The sequence below is a fragment of the Lichenostomus cassidix genome, chromosome 3, assembly GCF_008360975.1.
Source record: "Lichenostomus cassidix isolate B80296 chromosome 3, HeHo_3.0, whole genome shotgun sequence".
NCBI lineage: Eukaryota > Metazoa > Chordata > Aves > Passeriformes > Meliphagidae > Lichenostomus > Lichenostomus cassidix.
In genome coordinates this window covers 13,160,056-13,179,156 of record NC_139483.1, presented here as the reverse complement: position 1 = coordinate 13,179,156, position 19,101 = coordinate 13,160,056, and the positions used below count along the sequence as shown (strand labels likewise).

General features: G+C 36.3%; 1 protein-coding gene across 13 annotated transcripts in view; it reads right to left on the bottom strand.

The window, feature by feature from the left end:
• Positions 1-19,101, bottom strand: part of NRXN1 (neurexin 1) — a 670,457-nt gene that overhangs the window by 438,965 nt on the left and 212,391 nt on the right. For all 13 annotated transcript variants that reach the window (XM_085054558.1, XM_085054559.1, XM_085054568.1 and 10 more), the window contains one exon: positions 1-271. This exon is cut by the window's left edge and continues 31 nt beyond it. In XM_085054558.1, coding sequence (XP_084910684.1) covers positions 1-271 — 271 coding nt within the window. The remainder of the gene's footprint in view (positions 272-19,101) is intronic.

The following is a 19,101-nucleotide window of genomic DNA, read 5'->3' as shown; positions in this document are numbered from 1 at the left end:
TGCCAGGCATTGTCATTAAATTTCCCATTCACGGGTTCCACCAGCGCTTCAAAGGCCCCTGAGCCCAAATTAATGACCAAGGAGACAGCTCCATTTTTCAGTGCAAGATTGACATAATCTGCCGATTTTCCTGTGTGAAGCATCAGTCCGTTCCTCTGAAGTGTTTTAAACGACAGAGTTATTTCATCACTGCTACTCTGTATGGGGTTCTGAGATAAATCATAGCAGAAGTATTCTGATCCCTTGAATGTCGCAATATATTCTTCTTTTCCTGGCAAACAAAAGGAGAGAAACAAACAAATAAATCGCTGGCACTTAATTAAAGGCAACTTGCATGAATTATTTTCATAGCTAATTTAACAGTATTAGTGTAAGCGCTGTATCAAAAAATAATTCATTTAGAACACTTAATATCCGTGAAGAAAGGAGATAAATGAGATTTACTGTGAACATATTTTTAACTATTTTCTAACAGAATTTTCATGTATATGATTAAACTCAGAAAATAAACTGCAACAGCGATTTTATTAATGTTATTTAAGCAATCTGATCTGAAACACATTGAAATATATGACATTCAGATGAACCTACAGACCAAAGCATTATTCTAGTCAAAACACAGATCTTTTGCTTCCCAGCTTTCACCAAAATTATGACACCTCAATAAGATTCAGTAACATAGATACTTCCAGTAGCTCTGCCAAAGGGCTTGAATAAACTAAAGCTACAAAGCATTCATTTAGGAGTCTGCCTTAAAGCTTTATATAGCATCACACCAGAGAGAAAGCTAACATGCATCCATAAATGAAAAGATTTTTTTCTGGGATATACTTTTACTACCTAATATGTGCAATACAGGTTATTTTTATTAGTTTATCCTGAAAGTGAAACACAAATAGCTGAGCTTTCAATGTCAGAAAAGCAAGAATAACATACGGGAAATATAATCTCCAATTAAGTCTTATAGATGAACAATACACTGACCTTACACTAGAGTTCTACAGAGCTTAGAGATAAAAAGCCAAGAATTATCAGTGTAGTTAACAGTAAGCTAGTAAAATCCTAATGAATACCTGTAGATGCTTATGCAGTGTAAGTATGAAGGTATGAAAACCTGAGGATGACAAACTTCATCATTCTTGAGAACAAACTCAATCTCCAGGACAGAGCTGCATACATCAGTGTGATATCATCAGAACCAAACCAAAACACGTTTAAACATATAGAAAAAGTAAATAAGAGAACTTAAGACACCACTGAATGACAGAATGCGCAAAAAGCACCTGTGAGGACACAGTTTGAGAAGTCCCTGGGTATATTTGTCTTCTGTTGCACTCTATCCACTAACCCTGATCTTGAATATTCACAATGCTACTCTTTAGATAACAGAGCACATGAAGTTTTGACACTACTGCAAAATTCTTCAGATCAGGCAGCAGACAATGATTGCATTTAGCTTTAACTTTGCTTTGTAATAAGAATATTAGAAATTATTTGTCTGTATTTACTTGAAGGGCTTTCTCACAGATTTGATGCAGAATCTTCATGGATTTTTGTTTAGTTTTTTTTTATTTTTGGTGGGTTCTTTTGTGGGTTCTTTTGTGGCAGCAGCCAAATCATACTGGACTACAATATAAAAATCACAAAATGACTGTTCATCAGTTATGCTTTCTTTACAGCCCAAAGCAAGATTCAGCTGTATCTCGCACCAAGTGAAGGAAATCAGTTTGCTACAGGAAATCCACAGTTGGATTTCACAGCCTTGGCCTATTTTGTAAACAAGCACTTTTTCAAAAAGAAGGAAAAAAAAAAAAAAAGACCATCTTTCCAAGCACCCTTCAGGATGCTTTGTCCTGCTGTCAATGTCTCACAAAACACAAAATCAAACTATAACAGTCTCCAGTTCCCTTTGTTCCAAGCCTTGTTCCTATGTTAAACAATCAGTTGGTCACACACAGCGCTCTGACTGCTTCCTGTCTTGGCCATTCTTCATGCATAATAAATATGCAGGAGGAGCTGGATGTATTCTCCAGGCCTTAAACCTTCCTGATCAGTTCTACATGCAGAACAACACTACACTGGTGGCAGCACATCCTGGACCTTGACACAATTCAGTAGAAGAGGAATACCTTGGCTCATCACAAATAAAGAACTAACAAACAATGCATTTTCTGGGGTTTCAATGCACTCAAAGCAGCAGCAGCCTGCAGGAATACTCTGCATCTCATCTGATGAATATTTAATAAAAGCATAAAAGGCTCAAGAGCAAATTTATTTACTATGGGTGCTTGCTGCACAGGCACATTAAAGCAGCATGAATACCTACAATGGAGAGATGATAAAAGAGATGCAGTAACCTGGTAGGTATAGTTTTGTCCCATGTATTTAATGACTAGAACACAAAAAAGTGAAAGATCATTCACACAGACACGAAAATGTATGGAACTTAAATACATGTCAGGACCTTTTTTTAAAAACATTATTACCAAATTAAATTTTTAACCAAATTACTTCTATTTACATCAAAATAACATTCACTTGTTTAAAAACTGGATTTGACTTGAAAACACAAATGCTAAAACTGAGCATAGCGTTTTACTTTAGAGGAAATATTTTGGTCAAAAAACCTACACACTGTGGATAAAGACACTAATTTAATGCTTTTCTTACCAAACTGTCTTTTCTGCTCACCTACCAAAACAAAAATACCCATTATTTGCTATTCTCACAGTGTTTCCATGTCATGAATTCAAATACCATCTTCTGTGACAACATTCTAGTTTGGCCAAGCTGCAAATATTGTAGAAATTATTTGAAGCAAGGGGGGAAATACCAATAAAATATCTCCACATTTCTCCAGTCTCTGGAGTAATTCAAGCCTCACATAAAACTAAAATTCCCTCTTATAATCACTTGGATGCAACCTTGGGCCTCTTTGCCCTCAATCCCAATATTTGGGAAGTAATTAGGCACTGCAACTCCAACTCTGCCTTGCCCTACTCAGCTCTGAAATGGAAATATAGAAGGAAAAAAAGCAACAGGTCTGCCACAGGCTAGCAAAGATCCAGGAAAACTGAGAATAGGAAATCAAGCTACAAATCTTTATTAAGCTTTGTCACTGGAAACCAGACAATTTTTAGCAGACATGTAACAGGAGGCACATAAGTCAAAATGTTTTGACACAGGACAGAAAAGCCACTAAACAATATTGGTAAACCACCCTGTATCAATTCTTTAATATCAAGATGTGCTATTTTACTCTTGATATGAATGCAAGTATTTAGAATGGACAAATTAAAAAAGTATATATGTACATATAAAACATTCAAATCTTTTATATAAAAAAAACCCAATCATAATCTGTTGCTACATTTCATACCACGATTTTTGTTGATCCTTTAAGCAAATTAAGAACAGGCTTCATTAATAACCAGTTGTGTATACTGCTGGTTGTTTGTTTATTATTTCAAATTATCACTTAATGACACTTAGAGAAACCATTAAAAATGCATGGCAGTCATTCTAGCCAGTATGAAGTGCAGCACTTCATTTAATGATTAAAATGTAATTACCTGCATAGAAAAGCACAAGAGAATATGAACACCATAAGTGAGTTTAATATGTTTTTATTCTGAATTTGAGTACTGTAAATTGTTGTATATTATGGCAGTGGAGATCCAAAATTACAGGAGATGCATAAATACAGAATGCCATGATGTGTTTGTGCCACAGAAAGGATTCAAACAAAAGAAACACTCTATTAAAGCACCTGCTGCTGCAGAAAGGGTTTGTTTCTTTGCCTCAGTGAAATCAACAACAGTTCTAATATTCACTTCATTTGGAAGTTCATTTAAGCCCTTAGTCTGATGAAACATATAGAGGAAATACTTCCATGGATCTGAGCAGGTTTTACAATCCTACATAAGCACTATGTTAAGTTTTACAGTACATCCACCCTTCTCACTGGCAGTACTGCATCATAAACCAGGTCTGGCTGATTCCAAAATAATTTGATCATGTGTCCCTGCCTGATTTAAATCACATGCATAGGACTAGATGCCTTGATCTCACTAGGTAGGAACAGTAATGGGAGACAAAGACAAGAGAAATAAAACTGTGGTAAGAGTAAATAAAATCTGTTAATTGATAGCTGCAATGTTCCTTTACATAGGAAGAAGACAAAAGCCTTAAAATAAGTTTATTAACTAAAACCCAACAACCCATGTGACAAACCCATCTATTATTACACAACAAAACCTGGTAGAGTGCTGTCAAATTATCTATCTGCCAAAATAATTACTGTCAAAAAGAAAACAAGCTGACACCAGTGATACTCTACTTCTAAGAGCCAAGTTCCTCTCTACAATTTTCAAAACATTAAATGTGTTCTGAATAAATAAATTATGCCAAACCAGAGTCTAGTATGTTCCCAGATGTACTGTTTAGTGCTCCATTTCACAACAATTTCAAATTCAAACATTTATCTGCTACACCATCAACTTATTTATAAACTCTTTCCAAAAAAGTAACGTAACTTGGGAAAACTATACTAAAACAGCATGTAGACAAAACCATTAACAAGAATGACTGAAACAATAAAAGCAGACAGCCTGAACTGCGAGTTCTGTGGCAAACTTTGTGGCGATAGCAAACTAATGGTTTGCCATTCCAAGCAACAGGAATACTCTCCACACGAGGTGTGCAGACCTGGAATGGTCTCAGGATGCATCATACACAAGATTCCTCAGGAGTTTCTCAGCACACTGCTCTTAGGAAGCCAACCTTTACCTTTCCATTATTACATCACTCACTGGATCTTCAGATGAAAAATTACAAAGACGACAAAGTAGTTCTCCAAATGTTATGGCCACATTTGACATTTTTTGTATGCCAATCACATAATACAGGCTGACCAGATTGCACACAGAAACAACTCACAGGCACTCAAAGAAACCAAAGTTTGTTAGGCAGTAATATTTAAGATTTAAGCACGAAACCAACAAAAATGATGGAATTATGATAAAGCCTATGAAATTAATTCTAAGAGAAGGCTGAGGGTCTGCTTGATCAGTTAGGGTTGAATAAATTTTCACAAGTACTATCACTTTTCTGTTCCCATCTCTTGCAAATAATTTTTTTAACAGAAGCATCTCCCATGCTTCCTTTCATTTCTCACAATCTTTCTTTTCCTTTCCAGAAACTATATTCCTTGCCCTCTAAACAAGTCTCCACAGAAAATTCCAAGTAAGCAACTCGAATCAAAAATGAGATTCACGATTCCAAATCTACTGCTTACAAATATCTATCTGTTCACTTCTTTTTTTAATACTCCCTTTTCCCCCAGTATATACAAATTCCTGTCTCCCTTCCCTTTTACTAGGGAATGAATCCATGAGTGATAATCATGACTTGCCTAACATAAGAACAAAACATTTACAACCGTAAGCAACTTATTCTGAAGGACTCTGGAATCACTTCTCAAGGTCTTCTTATTGTTTTAAATTATTTTTTGGGGAAAAAAAAAAAAAAAAAAAAAGCTGTACAAGTGTCTATTCATTCCAGAGATTCAGGGGCCTGGTGAACTCAAGCCTTTCCCTGGGAGAAAATGTTCCACTTCAAACCATGCTAAAGCAGAGATTTGGTTAGTTGTTATAACCAAGTGCTTTGGACTCTGTTCGTGACATATACTATCAGAACGTGGTTTATCTCAAAAAACACACTGCTCTTCTAATCTTGGACACCAAAATCTGTACTACTTGTGTCCAACATAAAAGTAAAGCTAGTATGCATTTAAGTAAAAGGAGGTGCAAAGAAAAATTCTACCTGACGAGGAAGAATTACCAGCATAACTTACACAAAGTAAAGTATAATATCATGACACAAAGGAAGTTGGAAAACTTTCCTAGCTCCTGTTTTGTTTTACACACAATCATCAAATCAGTAGCCAATTCCAAGAAGTATGAACCTCTGATCCCTCCCCACCATCTCAGATTAGAATAAAATTATGATAGTTGCTTCTGATGATAAATGACTTACAGGGAACACTAGATAAGTGATAAATTACTCCATTTTGCTAAACAGCCATTTAAATTCATTACTAAAATGGCTACACCATGCAATTTCCTCACTAATTTTCATGTCCTTTTATTTAATCACACAGAGTATGCACTTCAAAAGCAGATTTGCAAATGGGGAGGAAGAGGAAAGCAAGCAGGAGTTTTCAGGAATGGTGCCATCTAAGTGTATATTAAATATTGAACTGCTAGAAGGTGAAAATAAGAGAACCTTTTTCCAATTAACAGTTGCATCATTAATAAGTAAATTACAGCACCCTGCACTTTACATCTTAGTGATAATTCCTCTTATCTAATTACTCAAAACCCCAAAGTTTGAAATCGTGATTTTGAAGGCCTTCTTGTTAAATTAAGAATAAACTGTAAAATGTCAAATATTCTCATATCACTTCTACATTCACAGGAGAAACTGCTATTACTCAACCTCACCATTGCCTTAAAATGTGAGGCATTTTGGTAAGAAGTTGGGAATTTTGGTCAGAAGTTGGGAAACCAGAGCAGCATTATACCAGCAAATAAAGGCTTCAGTCTCTGCACCAAGCTAAAAACTGTGCTGGACAAGTTACCAAAGGCCTTTTCCAGCCTCAAGGTTCCCACTGACTTCGCAGCTAAAATGCAATTTAGAGATTGTCAGCTTTGAAAGGATCAGCAGCACAGATATTTCAGTGTCATATTCCTTACAGAATAGGTAGGAAAATTGGTATTATCTTAATAAAAATAAGATTTAAATTTTACTCTCTGTAACTGTATAACTCCTGCAAATGCAAGTTTTAGAATTAATCTCGTGTCAGTGATGAAACAGGAAAGGTAAATTCTTCCTCCCCATCCTGGGCTGGCTCTCTTCTGCCTGTATCTTAAAGGGAAGAGCTGCACAAAACCCAAAAGCAGTTATTCTTGCAAAAACTGAAAGCGGTCTCTGTCCTGGGTAAAAATTCATTTTCTAGAGTGCTAGCTGGATGAAGCAGCAGCACCTTACTCCTTGCTGAGGGTTTTCCAAATGAGTTCCATTTGTTTTTCATTGTCCCAAGTAAAAATGTGGAATAGGAAAGGAACGACAGTTGTTTTGACTTTGTTGGTGTTATATTTAAATTCACATTTCAAATGAAAGAATAAAGAAGGAAACAATCCCCACCTAACGAATTATGTTAATTTATCATAATGTATAGAAAGAGTTAATGAGTTAAATAACCTGATAAGGAAGAGTTTCAAAGCTAATAAGAAACTTCCAAGCCATCAGCTGAATACCTCTCTTATGGCACCACTCAGCACTAGAGGATTAGTGCAGCATGTCCTGGGGTTTGGATGCAATAAAAAACAACAAGCAATTTTCTAGTCCTAATTAACTCCTGTTAAAAGAAGCCCTTTGTAGCAATAAGCTTTCCAGGGATGCAGAGGGAATGCCACTGCAATGGTATTATGTACAAGCTGAGCCACTGCTATAAAGCCAGTTTTGCACTTGTCTCAGAGAGGTACTACAGGAATATGCAGCATTTGACTCAGTAATAGGAACTACAGCATGGTTTTGAAAAAGGTAAAACAAAACACCTTCCAGAGGGGATTACAAAACTGTCTTTTTTTTCTGTCTGTGCCTACAATTGTATTATTGCAGGAATGACTACTTAAAAACATTTGGGAAAAGTCTGTTGGATCTCTGTGTTAGTCTTCAAAACACGTTTGGAACTTGTTTGTAACTCTTGGTCTTGTAAACATGGGAAATACAATATGAAAACACTTGTTTTATTACATCTTCCAGCCTGTTGAGGATACTACCATTTAATAAAGATTTTTCACATGTAAAACAAAAAAATATCTTTCCAAGTTACTAGCGTATAAGGAATACATTCCATGAAAGGATCCTACAGCAACAGACAGGATCTGAGAAGCTGAAGTCTCAGCTGAAGCAATCTGCTGTTCAAAATAATGAGCAGAGAGATGTGCCAATGGCCTATTGCTACACTAAAAATTTTGATCTAAAGAAGCCATTCCTAATATCTCTTTGCAACCTTGCCTCTTCAAATAAAGTCAAAGGAATGTCAGCTACAAACAGTAAAGTTTTTTTTTAATAAATTAATTCTGGATATAGAAGAATCTCAAAATTTTTCAAAGACAGACAATAAGTCAAAAATACTTTTTGAGCTTCATCATCTTAATTCACTGTCACTTGGAAAATAATTCAGCCAAAACAGTATTCCTTAACATAAGGCTGCATATGAAAAGTAGTATCAGGGCCAATATGCCTTCTTGTGGTGTATTTGATATTTCTTCTGGCACCCCAGAATTACCTTCAGCCACATCAGTACTCAGGTCAGGTGTTCAAATAAGCTATGGCATCTGAAAGGTTATTATTAAAAACTAACATAAGAATGAAAAGAAATAAAATGTTTTAAGAAACAGGTTTTCTTCTCCCACAGGAGAACAATGGTAGAACAATCTCTCATTTAGTGAGCAAAAGAATATTGCCAGTTTAATTTGGTTTGAATAATTGGTATTGAACTCTAATATCTAATAAACTTCAGTAAAAATTCAGATTACCTTCCTCCAAATGTTAAATGGATTGATGATCACTACGATGACTGATGATATTTTTACTTTATGAGTGTAACCGATGGAGAAAGCACTAAGACAACACAAACATTTAATTTATGAGCATGTCAAAGACCTTTAGTGAATTGGCTAAAAACAGAAAACAATCTGCTCTAGAAAGAATCAACTACATATCCACAGCTAAAAAAAAAAGTGTATTTTAAAATGGAGGCAAATTAAAAAATTATTAGTAACTCATTGTATAACAAGAATTCTGGTGAAGGTCATGGCAATAAAAGAAGCTGAACTGCGTGTGTTTTACAGAGAAAAATACCCACAGGTATTTACACAGAACTGTAACCACATGCATATATATGGTAAGAAAAATTCAAAGGTAAACCCCAAATCAGGAATTTTTTATTTAAAAATTCAGGTGAAACACTCAAAAGGACCTCTCAGCACACAGAAAACCTTGAAGGTTATGAAAGTGCTGTTACCATCTCTTAAGGCTGCAAGATACCTTCCTAGAAATGTTTTGACCTATTACTTTCAGGTTTTTTTCCTGTTGTTTCAATGCTGTCCTCCACTCCCTTCTTCCCTGTATCTTAGTTTTTCTCCTTCAGAGACCTTTCTTATTGCACTGCAATTCCTGCTGAGAGGCAAAGGTTGGCTGAGCCATATGTTGGTCAGTGTTCTCACTAATCAGCAGCCACTGGAAATCCCCAATCCCATCTGAAGATCAGAATAAGCCCTCCCTAATGATAAAAAACCCTCACACCTCTATTTGTATCTTGTGTGCAGCAGTCAGATAAAAAAAAATATATAAAAGTAGGGACATGTTAAGGATAGGGGAAAGGACAAACTGAATCAAACTAATTTAACACATTTTATTCTGAAAAAGATACAAAAGCTTCATTAAATCTACAGAAGTGTGACAGATGATGTTCTACACTGATGTATTGTACTATTTTTTGCTTGACTGGAACTATTGTTTTCTCTGAAATTAACACTCACTTTCCAGGACAATTAAAAAAACCCATAACTACAATTGTTTGCAATGGTTTGACAGCATACAACTGCTTTTCATTCCACTTCTTCTCCCTACCACCAATCAAAATTTAGGTCATAGTATTTCAGAACACCAGAAAAGTCTAGGAAAGAGCACAGTCCATGTAAGCAAGAGCTTGTGTCTGACTATAACACCAGGGTTTTGTGTAAATAACAACCAGAGATATTCACATGGTAATTTCACATGTGGCAGTCTCAAAATATAGTTTATCTAAGTGCAAAAATATGTAAATAAGGGTTTTTTTCCTAAAAATCACAGATAGCCATCAAAGCAATTTACATCAAGTTTTAAAGGATTAGTAAGAGCAGCTACATAACAAAGTTTTAAGAAAAAAGCATTGCTGAAATAAGTTATTACCACAGCAAAGCCGCTTCATGAAACAAGCCTGCTTATGCACTTTCCAATTCTCTAGCATGGACAAGCTTCTCAAACACATAGCAAGATATCAGTGAAATACTAAAGCTCTGAAACCTATTCCCCCACATCTTTTTCCATGATTCTCTAAGGCATATCCCTGTAGCATGAAGGATAGGTACAATTCATAGAAATTTGATGGATATATTAACAAGTTTCAAGTAAGAACTGTAAGTTGTTAAAGAAGCTAATTCTTGCTATAACTTCAGAGAATCACAGAATGGGTCAGGTTGGAAGGGACCACAGTGGGTCATCTGGTCCAACCTCCCTACTAAGGCAGGGTCATCCCAGAGCACATGGCACAGGACTGCATCCAGATGGTTCTAGAATATCTCCAGCCAGGGAAACTCCACACCTCTGGGCAATCTGTGCCAGAGCTCAGGCACTGCACAGTAAGGAACCTCTGCCTCATGTTCAGCTGGAGCTTCCTGTGCCTCAGTTTGCCCGTTGCCTCTTGTCCCATTGCCCAGCCCCACAGAGCAGAGCCTGCTCCATGCTCTGAGCCTCCCTGCAGACACTGACAGACATTGATGAGGGCTCCTCTCAGTGTCTCTTCTCCAGGCTGGACAGCCCCAGCTCCCTCAGCCTCTCCTCAGAAGGGAGGTGCTCCAGTCCTTCATCATCTTTGTCACCCTCTGCTGGACCTGCTCCAGGAGTTCCTTGTCTCTCTTGTCCTGAGGAGCCCAGAACTGGACACAGCACTCAGCTGTGCCTCGCCAGGGCTGAACACAGAGGCAGGATCACCTCCCTGCCCTGCTGGCAATGCTCTTCCTAATGCTCCCCATGATCCCATTGGCCTTCTTGGCCACAAGGACAATCTGCTGGCTCAAGGACAGCTTGCTGTCCACCAGGAGCCCCAGGGCCTTCTCCAGAGCACTTATTCTTCTTTTCCATACATACCAGGCCTTGGCAACATTCACTCTTAAACAGAGTTTAATAACATTCTAACACACTTCCAGTGAGCTATAACAAAATAAGACTTGCAAGATTGACTCTTGATACCAATTTTTCTAATAAATGAGACTTTCAAAAAGTGATAAGCAGGGGTTTTGGCCTGACCATAGGTTTAAAATTATATGTGCACTGATTTATTTTCAACTATGAATATATAAAAAGAGCTATGTCTAGATTTATATTTAAAGGACTATTTTAGGCATGTATTTTAAAAACATAAAAGATTTCTAACTATCTCCAAGTCTTATTATCAATTCTGTTAAAGTCCAAGAAAACTTCTGCAAGCAGCAAAATAATCAGTACTATATATGCCACACATTTATTTTTTTTGAAGATTGACTAGCCCCTTCTCCATTAATTCAGTATTACCTCCTGCTCCTTATTTTTTTCAGAAGTCATAAGTCTTTGAAACTGCTTGATAAGGAGGCCTCCCTACTGAGATTACCAATAGTCTTTTTATAGAAGCCTGCAGGAACACTGTAAAAGCAAAAGAAGATTAGCAGAGTATAAAAATAATTGGACTCTAGTGCTGTATTGATATTTTAGAGGAAAGATTTGCTGCCATGACTGGGCCAAGTTATCTGCTGGTAAATTCCACTGAAGACAGCACATTTGCACCACTCACTGGTACTTTATCCTGCTCTTTATGCAATAAATATGTCTAGGAAGGTGAGATACTTAGGGTGTCATAGATAATTTGACATATTTGCATCATGGCATGGATCTAACACAAAACTGAAGAGCTCATTTCTCAGGTAATGGAAAGGGTAGAAAAAAGATGTAGATAGAAAGAGTGACACTGTCAGAGATACTGCCTCATTTTAGAAACATTAGGTATTAAGAAGTAATTTCACTTCGTCAGGAACTTGTCTAAAATAACTGCTTAAAAGACTTCAATATTTATTATTAATGCCTAGGAGCTTAGCATTATTTACAGCCTCATGCCCTAAAGATATGAAATAAAAACAACACTGTAATCATCCAAAGAACACTTACAGGAAAAAACACAACTGAAAAAATAATTTAACATATCTTACAAAGGATAATCAACTGTGAAAAGATGTGATAATCTACTGACAAGCACATTACATAAATTTCAGGTTTGGATATTCTTCCTTTTTCAAGAATCTAACCTGCATTCAGGGTCCAAAGTTTCTTTACATCTCAAGGCACTAATTTTGTGTTTACCACAGCTGCTGGTACTTCACTAAGCTGTCAGGTGGAGAGGGCAGAGAAAGAAGCAGTGGAGTCTGTATCCTTGCACCAAATGTTTTGGCAACTGACATCTATTTTCCACAAATTTCTGTCTCCTAACCAACGTGGAAAAAAATGTAAGACTGAAGCCTGGGTCAACAACAGCAGGAACCACAGGTTGGTTCCTCCTGCACAGTCTGAACTACACAGGAGTCAGGAGCAAGGACAATAATCCAACTGACTATTCACACACGAATACTGCAGTGTAGAAAAAATTCCATGCAAACTCTGTGTGTAATAAAATACCTTCTTTTCCGCTCAGGAAAAAAAAAAAAATCCCTCTCTACAGTAGAAAGTAAGTGAAAGTTTGCTTCAAATCATAATTTGAACACAAATGCCCTTACCAGCAGCCTCCAATTTTTCTCTCCCATCTATGCCTCGTAGGTCTCCTGTAATTACCCATCAGCTGTTTAGACACACAGCCCCAGAGGCTGGTTAGGTTTTACATTTATTACATTAGGAAAATGTCATCGTGCAGTAGCCAGAGTGACAGGATCAATATACAGAAAATTCTTGCACTCTGAGTTACACAGGCTAATAATTCAACCTTCTCCTGTAACCCTACTGTTTTCTTTGTATTGCTAAATATAGTTTTGCTTTTCTAAAGTCCCTTCTCATTTTATAGCACTCTGAGAAAATAAGTAAAGCCCTTTATGCACAATACACCAGACATTTGATTCTGAGTACATGTCATTACACTTCTAAAACTATTTGATTACTACTCTGGATACCTTCAAATTAATTAAATTTGAAGAGTCCTTGACAAAACACACTAGCATTCATCACAGAACCATCAGGTCAGTTATTATGTTCACAAAATTATTTAAACCTTTCTGAACTTTCAGGAAAGGGAATTACTACATCTGTGAAGAAATCATTCTGTAATGATCTATATTTCTCCCCAAGGCTCCTACACCCTACAGATTTCCTAAGAGCTTGGATTCAAAACTAATAAGATGCTGTGTTTAAAGTACTTTAGAATCCCATCCATCAATTCAGTTGTTGAGGTATCATGATGTCACAGTATTCAAATGAAACAGTGGTACAATTCTAAGTGGTTTAAAATGAAAGGTATGTGTATCATTAAGAATTCTGCTTAATTGTCATTAACTTAGAAATTTGCAGACTAGCAGTCCGTTCTTCCTTAATTGTCTTCTACCCAAGTTCATTTTCATTGGATTCCTAAACTGAAATTTGGAGGTAAAACAATTTAACTGGAGGATAATTTGATTATTTTATTATTCAAGGATTATTTGTTTGTGCATTAGTCTGGGGCTATGGAGACAATATGCACACAGAAGTATTTCCTCCTCATAAGCAAAAGCAGGCAACATTCATCAGTCTGTTGAACCACAAAATTAAGAATGTTTGATGTATCCAAGGGTAGCTCCTGTTTTTCCTGCTGCATCCCTCTCAGTTATTTCCCTAGACCCAAATACTGAGTCAATCAGCAACTTTTTCATGCTGCCATACAACACAGACTAATTCCAGCAGCTTCAGGCTCCCCATTTTTATTTTCTATCCTCATCTTCCACTTTTTTGAGCCTGTTTGCACAAGCAAAAATAAAAGCTGAGCAGCAGCCTGCCCTGGTTCCTCAGGACACTGTAACACAAAGAGAACTTTTCTTTACCCATCCTGTTGTGGGTCTTTTGTCAAGTGGACGACTAGCACAGAAAATAAGCTATTAAATTACTAAATCCATTTACCCCCATTTTTGAAGCAACAAACTACTTAAAAATAAAGGAAAACTGCAGCTAAAGATTCTGTTAAAACTCAGGAATTTACCATGGATTTCCAAATTGGTTTCAAGACAAGCTGCAGCTTGACCCATTTCTGGTGGTGCAATAATCAGCATCTAGATATTTCTCCTTGGCTAGTGAGTAGTGCCAGGACAAGATAACTTAGTATTTCTTGGATTCTCTCAAGGCTCATAAAATGACATTAAATCTTCCTCTCAATGTCATCAATTTTTCAAGCCTAGCATTATGTTTGGAAAAGCACATTTTCATTCTCTTAACACTCCACTAATTTTGTAGAGCAACTTACAGCTAATCTACCACATCCTATACTTACTCCAGTCCAGCACTTGGTATGTTTTTTTCCTTTAGGCACAGCTGACCACAGACAATGATCTATGAACCAAACAAACCCCAAATCCTCAAGTGGGCAGATGCAGGATAATTCTGTGTTTTGGCTCCTATACACCCACAGCTTTCTCTCATTAATTGAGCTGTAACTTGAGTAGTGACCCAATTTTTGCTGTATCTTTTATTGTTAGAACAAAACCAATTATGAACAGCTCCCAACAAAGTTAAATCTTTTTCACATTTTCCTTAAAACACCCTGCTCCTTTCTGATACACTTAAATTTAATTCAGTCTCTGTAGACCTCCCAATGCCTTGAATGTACACAGATGAATGCAGAAAGATTAAACATTTTCTTACTGTGACCTACAACAATGTGCTGAAACTTTAATTATTATGTTAATTCAAGCATTGGGCCCAGTGGATTTATTATATCCCAGAAGCTAATACAATCTACTCTGAAGTGAGATGTAGGCATTAGCTGCATCTAAGTATTTTGTGTACAAATATGTAGGCAGTGTAACAAATGGCTATACACTAAAACTAATCTTAAAATCTAATGTTAATTTTGGGGCTTTTTCCTCAAGCAGATGGCTAGTTCCACATAAGCTTTCTGAAAGTGTGGCTCCTCGTAGGAAAAAAAGCTTGTGTCTGGGCCAAACACTGTCATCCCCAAATTACAGCTTTCTGAAGCATGACTGATATTTATTAACTATATATATATATTTTTATACCTGGCTGGACTACCACTATAGGATAACACGGGGGAAAAAACCCCACAACTCTTTTTTCCACTGCAGGACAGGATCAGCTATTTTCCACACTGTATTAGAACAAGAACATCCAATCCCAGAATAGTTCATTTGGAATAAAGATGGTTTATATATCTCAGACAGTATACACCACTGAAAATTAATGTTTGACCTCATCCCTAACAGACAATACAAGTGTTTCTGATCAGCTATCCCTCACATCAAATATCCTTTACATTTTTCAGTGAGAAAAAAAGCCTATTGGATTCTTTTTTTAATTATTCTCCATCTCAGCCACTATTTCTCTTATTTTCCATTAGCAACATGATTGACAAAATTAAACACATATTTTAAACAGTTTTGAAGAGGCAAAAAAAAGGTGGAGAAACTTGATGGGGTGAACATTTTGCTGACTATATGAACCCTTTTAAAGTAATGGAGCTGGAGGTAGCTCATATAATCTTATTTTTCCTTGGTTTGCTACATCAGGGTGTTTTCTATTGTAGTATCACAAAAGCACCTGAGTTGTAATTAGAAGAAATGTGGCTTTCATCAAGAGAATATTAAAAAATGTTTAATATAATAAAGGCAAGCAGGAATTAATGAAAGCTTTCAGGCTTTATACTGCCAAGCCAGGGATTTTATCCTGTGCTCATTTTTGATTATACATTTTAATTGCTTACCAACACATCGCCTTGATAACCATCACATAGACAATTTCATAATTACCTGATATAAATCTTTATGTTCCTAATAGAAAAAATAAGCTACAAAGGAACTCCATCAATATTTTCTCAAGCTGATGTAAATAAAGATGTCTGATTTTAAAGACCACAAATAGCTCAAGTATATCTTTGTATTATTTTTAAGCAATGTTCTCACAAGAATATTTTTTCCTACATTACATTAAACATTTTCCCACAACAATACCCCACTTTAAAGGAATTCTTACACATTTCTACTCTGCTCAAGCCTTACTCTTATATCTCTCACATGAAAATAAGAGGCTTACTAAAGCACAGCTCTAACACAAACCTGGTTATATTTTGTTTGGTTGTTTTTTTTTCCTTTAAATCTTTAAGATATTAACTGGATCACATTACAAAGATAACATTTGAACTTCAGCTTAATTTATTATATGAATGCAATCTAATTCCCATTTGTATATATATGAATATATATAAATATAGATCTATATCTATAGATAGCATTGTCTTGTTTTGAGCTTTCTTAATGCATTTTCATTAAATTACTTGCTTCCTATTTCAGCAATTTTTTTGATACCTAAATAAAATAATCTTCAAAGTATTTTTAAAAAGATTTTTTAAAATATACAAGTTCATCAGATAAACGACCATTTTTTTTTCTTCTTGCTCAAAACCAAACACTACTTTTCTCGATAGTGAAAAAAAACTTTTTCCACAGCTAAAGAAAGTTCAAAGTTACCATGGTAACTGAACAAAAAGTCACTAAGGACTTGCTGCTAAAGGCCTTTACAGTATATAAAAAGTACATTGAGTTAGAAGTATTGGAAAATCTTTGATGGTTATTTTAAATACACAGATCTAGCAAATTCAGTAGCGATTATTATGAACAAATGTTAAAAGTATACGTCTTGGTTATTTTTGCAGGAAGGTGCACCACTGAGCAGCTGGTTAATTAAAGGTCAACTACTCCAAGTTGCATAAGAGAATACTGGAAAACCTGTAATGGTATGAACCTTGTTACACTACATTCTTAGCTATGTATTTTGTTGTCCTAAAAAAGGATAAGTTAAGCAAAGTATACATTATATCTCAAAGGAAGTAACTCAGTTAATTACTTGCCTGACTCTGATAACTCAATGCAGTAAGTTAGCAAAAAACCAACTGTGACATGAGATGTGTGAGAAAATACAGCCTTGCTTTTACACTGTTGCATGTAGCCCTGTGTGTGTATTTATATATATAAAAGCCTCACAAATTTCTAATTTCTTCTTGCAAGGTGTGCTAGAGTATTAGTACAATACAATGTTAGCTATAACTGACTTAAAACAATTCATTGGATAATATTACACCCGTAGTTTTCAACAGTCAGACCCCAGATTTCCACTGGCATTCCTAGGGATAGCCATGCCATCCTTCGCATGGGGCTGTGCAATTCAGAATAAGTGGTATTTTAATGAACCAAGTTCTTAACCATTCCCCATTGCTGATAAATTGTGTTATTCTACTCTGTTCAAGGCAGCTGTTGAGCAATTCAGTGGCTTGAAAGGAAGACAGACTGAAATTTGGTTAGGCACTTAAATTTATTCTGAGATTTACCCAGACCATTAACCAGCAAAGAAGGCATGAACAACTTTATTCTGTCCTTCACTACACATGCTTTCATTCCTATGTCTTTCTACTGGTTGTATAAATAGTTCTTCATTTTCTGAGGTCTCACTACAGGATGCCAAAGCCTGCAAAGTCATTCAGGAAATTTCAATTATAAACAAGTAATTGACTCAGAGAACAAAATCCCACACTGGTATGCTTGCCACTGATTTCTTAAAGAGTAAAATAATTGCATGCTTTTACTCTACAGCCTATCAGTCATTGCACTTCACATACACACCTTGTAAATTTACACCTTGTGTTAGGATGGACCCTAGAGCACTTTGCTAATTAATTTAGGGCTGTATTTTAAGAGACATCTAGTATATTGTCATATGCCTTTCACTGAAGTTATGTAGGCATGAAAGGATGTTTGGGTCAGCCTACACCTTTTAAAATTTGTGGTATTTTTATCCTAGTTTCAAGATCTTTCAGACAAATACAGCAGCAGTGCCCAGTGCTTGCAGAATGTAGCACACCACCTCCCCTAAGCAAAAATCTTCTGAATTCTGCAGTTACTCACCCTGTGGCACCTGTAGCATGTTTTAAGAATGTATACATGAATGTAGAACTTAATTCAGAATATTAGCGTGGATTTATCTTCCTGCTGAGCAGAAAGATGAGAGGGCATTCAACTGCAGGGGCATTCCAGTCATATGAGAATTGCAGCAAGACCTTGCATATACAAAGGTTTATATTTTGAAGATTCAAGGTCGAAGACTTATCCTCTCTCCTCCCTAGAATAATACTATTTTTACAGGAGCAGACAGTGATAGGACAAGGACAAGGAAGAATGGTTTTAAACTAACAGAGGAGAGACGTAGATTAGATGCTAGGAAGAATTCTTTTCTTGGTGAGACTCTGGAACAGGTCGCCCAGAGAAGTTGTGGATGCTCCATCCCTGGAATTCTTCAAGACCAGCCTGGATGAGGCTTTGAACAGCCTGGTCTAGTGGGTGGCATGCCAGCCCATGACAGAGGGGTTAGAACTGGATGATCTTTGAGGTCCCTTCCAACCCAACCCATTCTATGATTCTAGGTTTTGGTAATTTGTCAATCCTGAAATAGTTAACCTCTGGAGATTTTAGTATTTCTTTTTACACTACACCTAGTTATTATCAGAGCAGATGGGAACATACTGAGGGGGCAGTTTATGTACCACAGCACATCTTGTGGTTCTATTTACTTAATAATCCAGACTTGGGACCCATCTGGACCACTTGGAGCTACATATTAGAGTCCATGTCCCCAGTTTTTCCTCCTTATACGTTGTGAGGTAGGAGGAGGAATGGCACATGCCTAGTTCTCACCCAGCATGGAGTTAAAATAGGACTGAATCACCCATCTAGACACAGTCACTGACAAATATTTCCAATTCTAAATGTTTATACATCAAGTTCAGAGCTTATTTGTAAAATACTAGGAAATATGAAAATATGAACTATGAATATGAAAATCTTTTCCAATATTTTTCTACTGTCTCCTCCTCCAATACCCTGAGATATCCTACATGTAGCAAACGCACTAAACTTAAGAACTGAATTCAAACCCTGTAATTTATTCTCAGCACTTTGCATTTCACTTAGATTTGAAAATGACAAGCTGTTGGTCCAATTTTTGTCA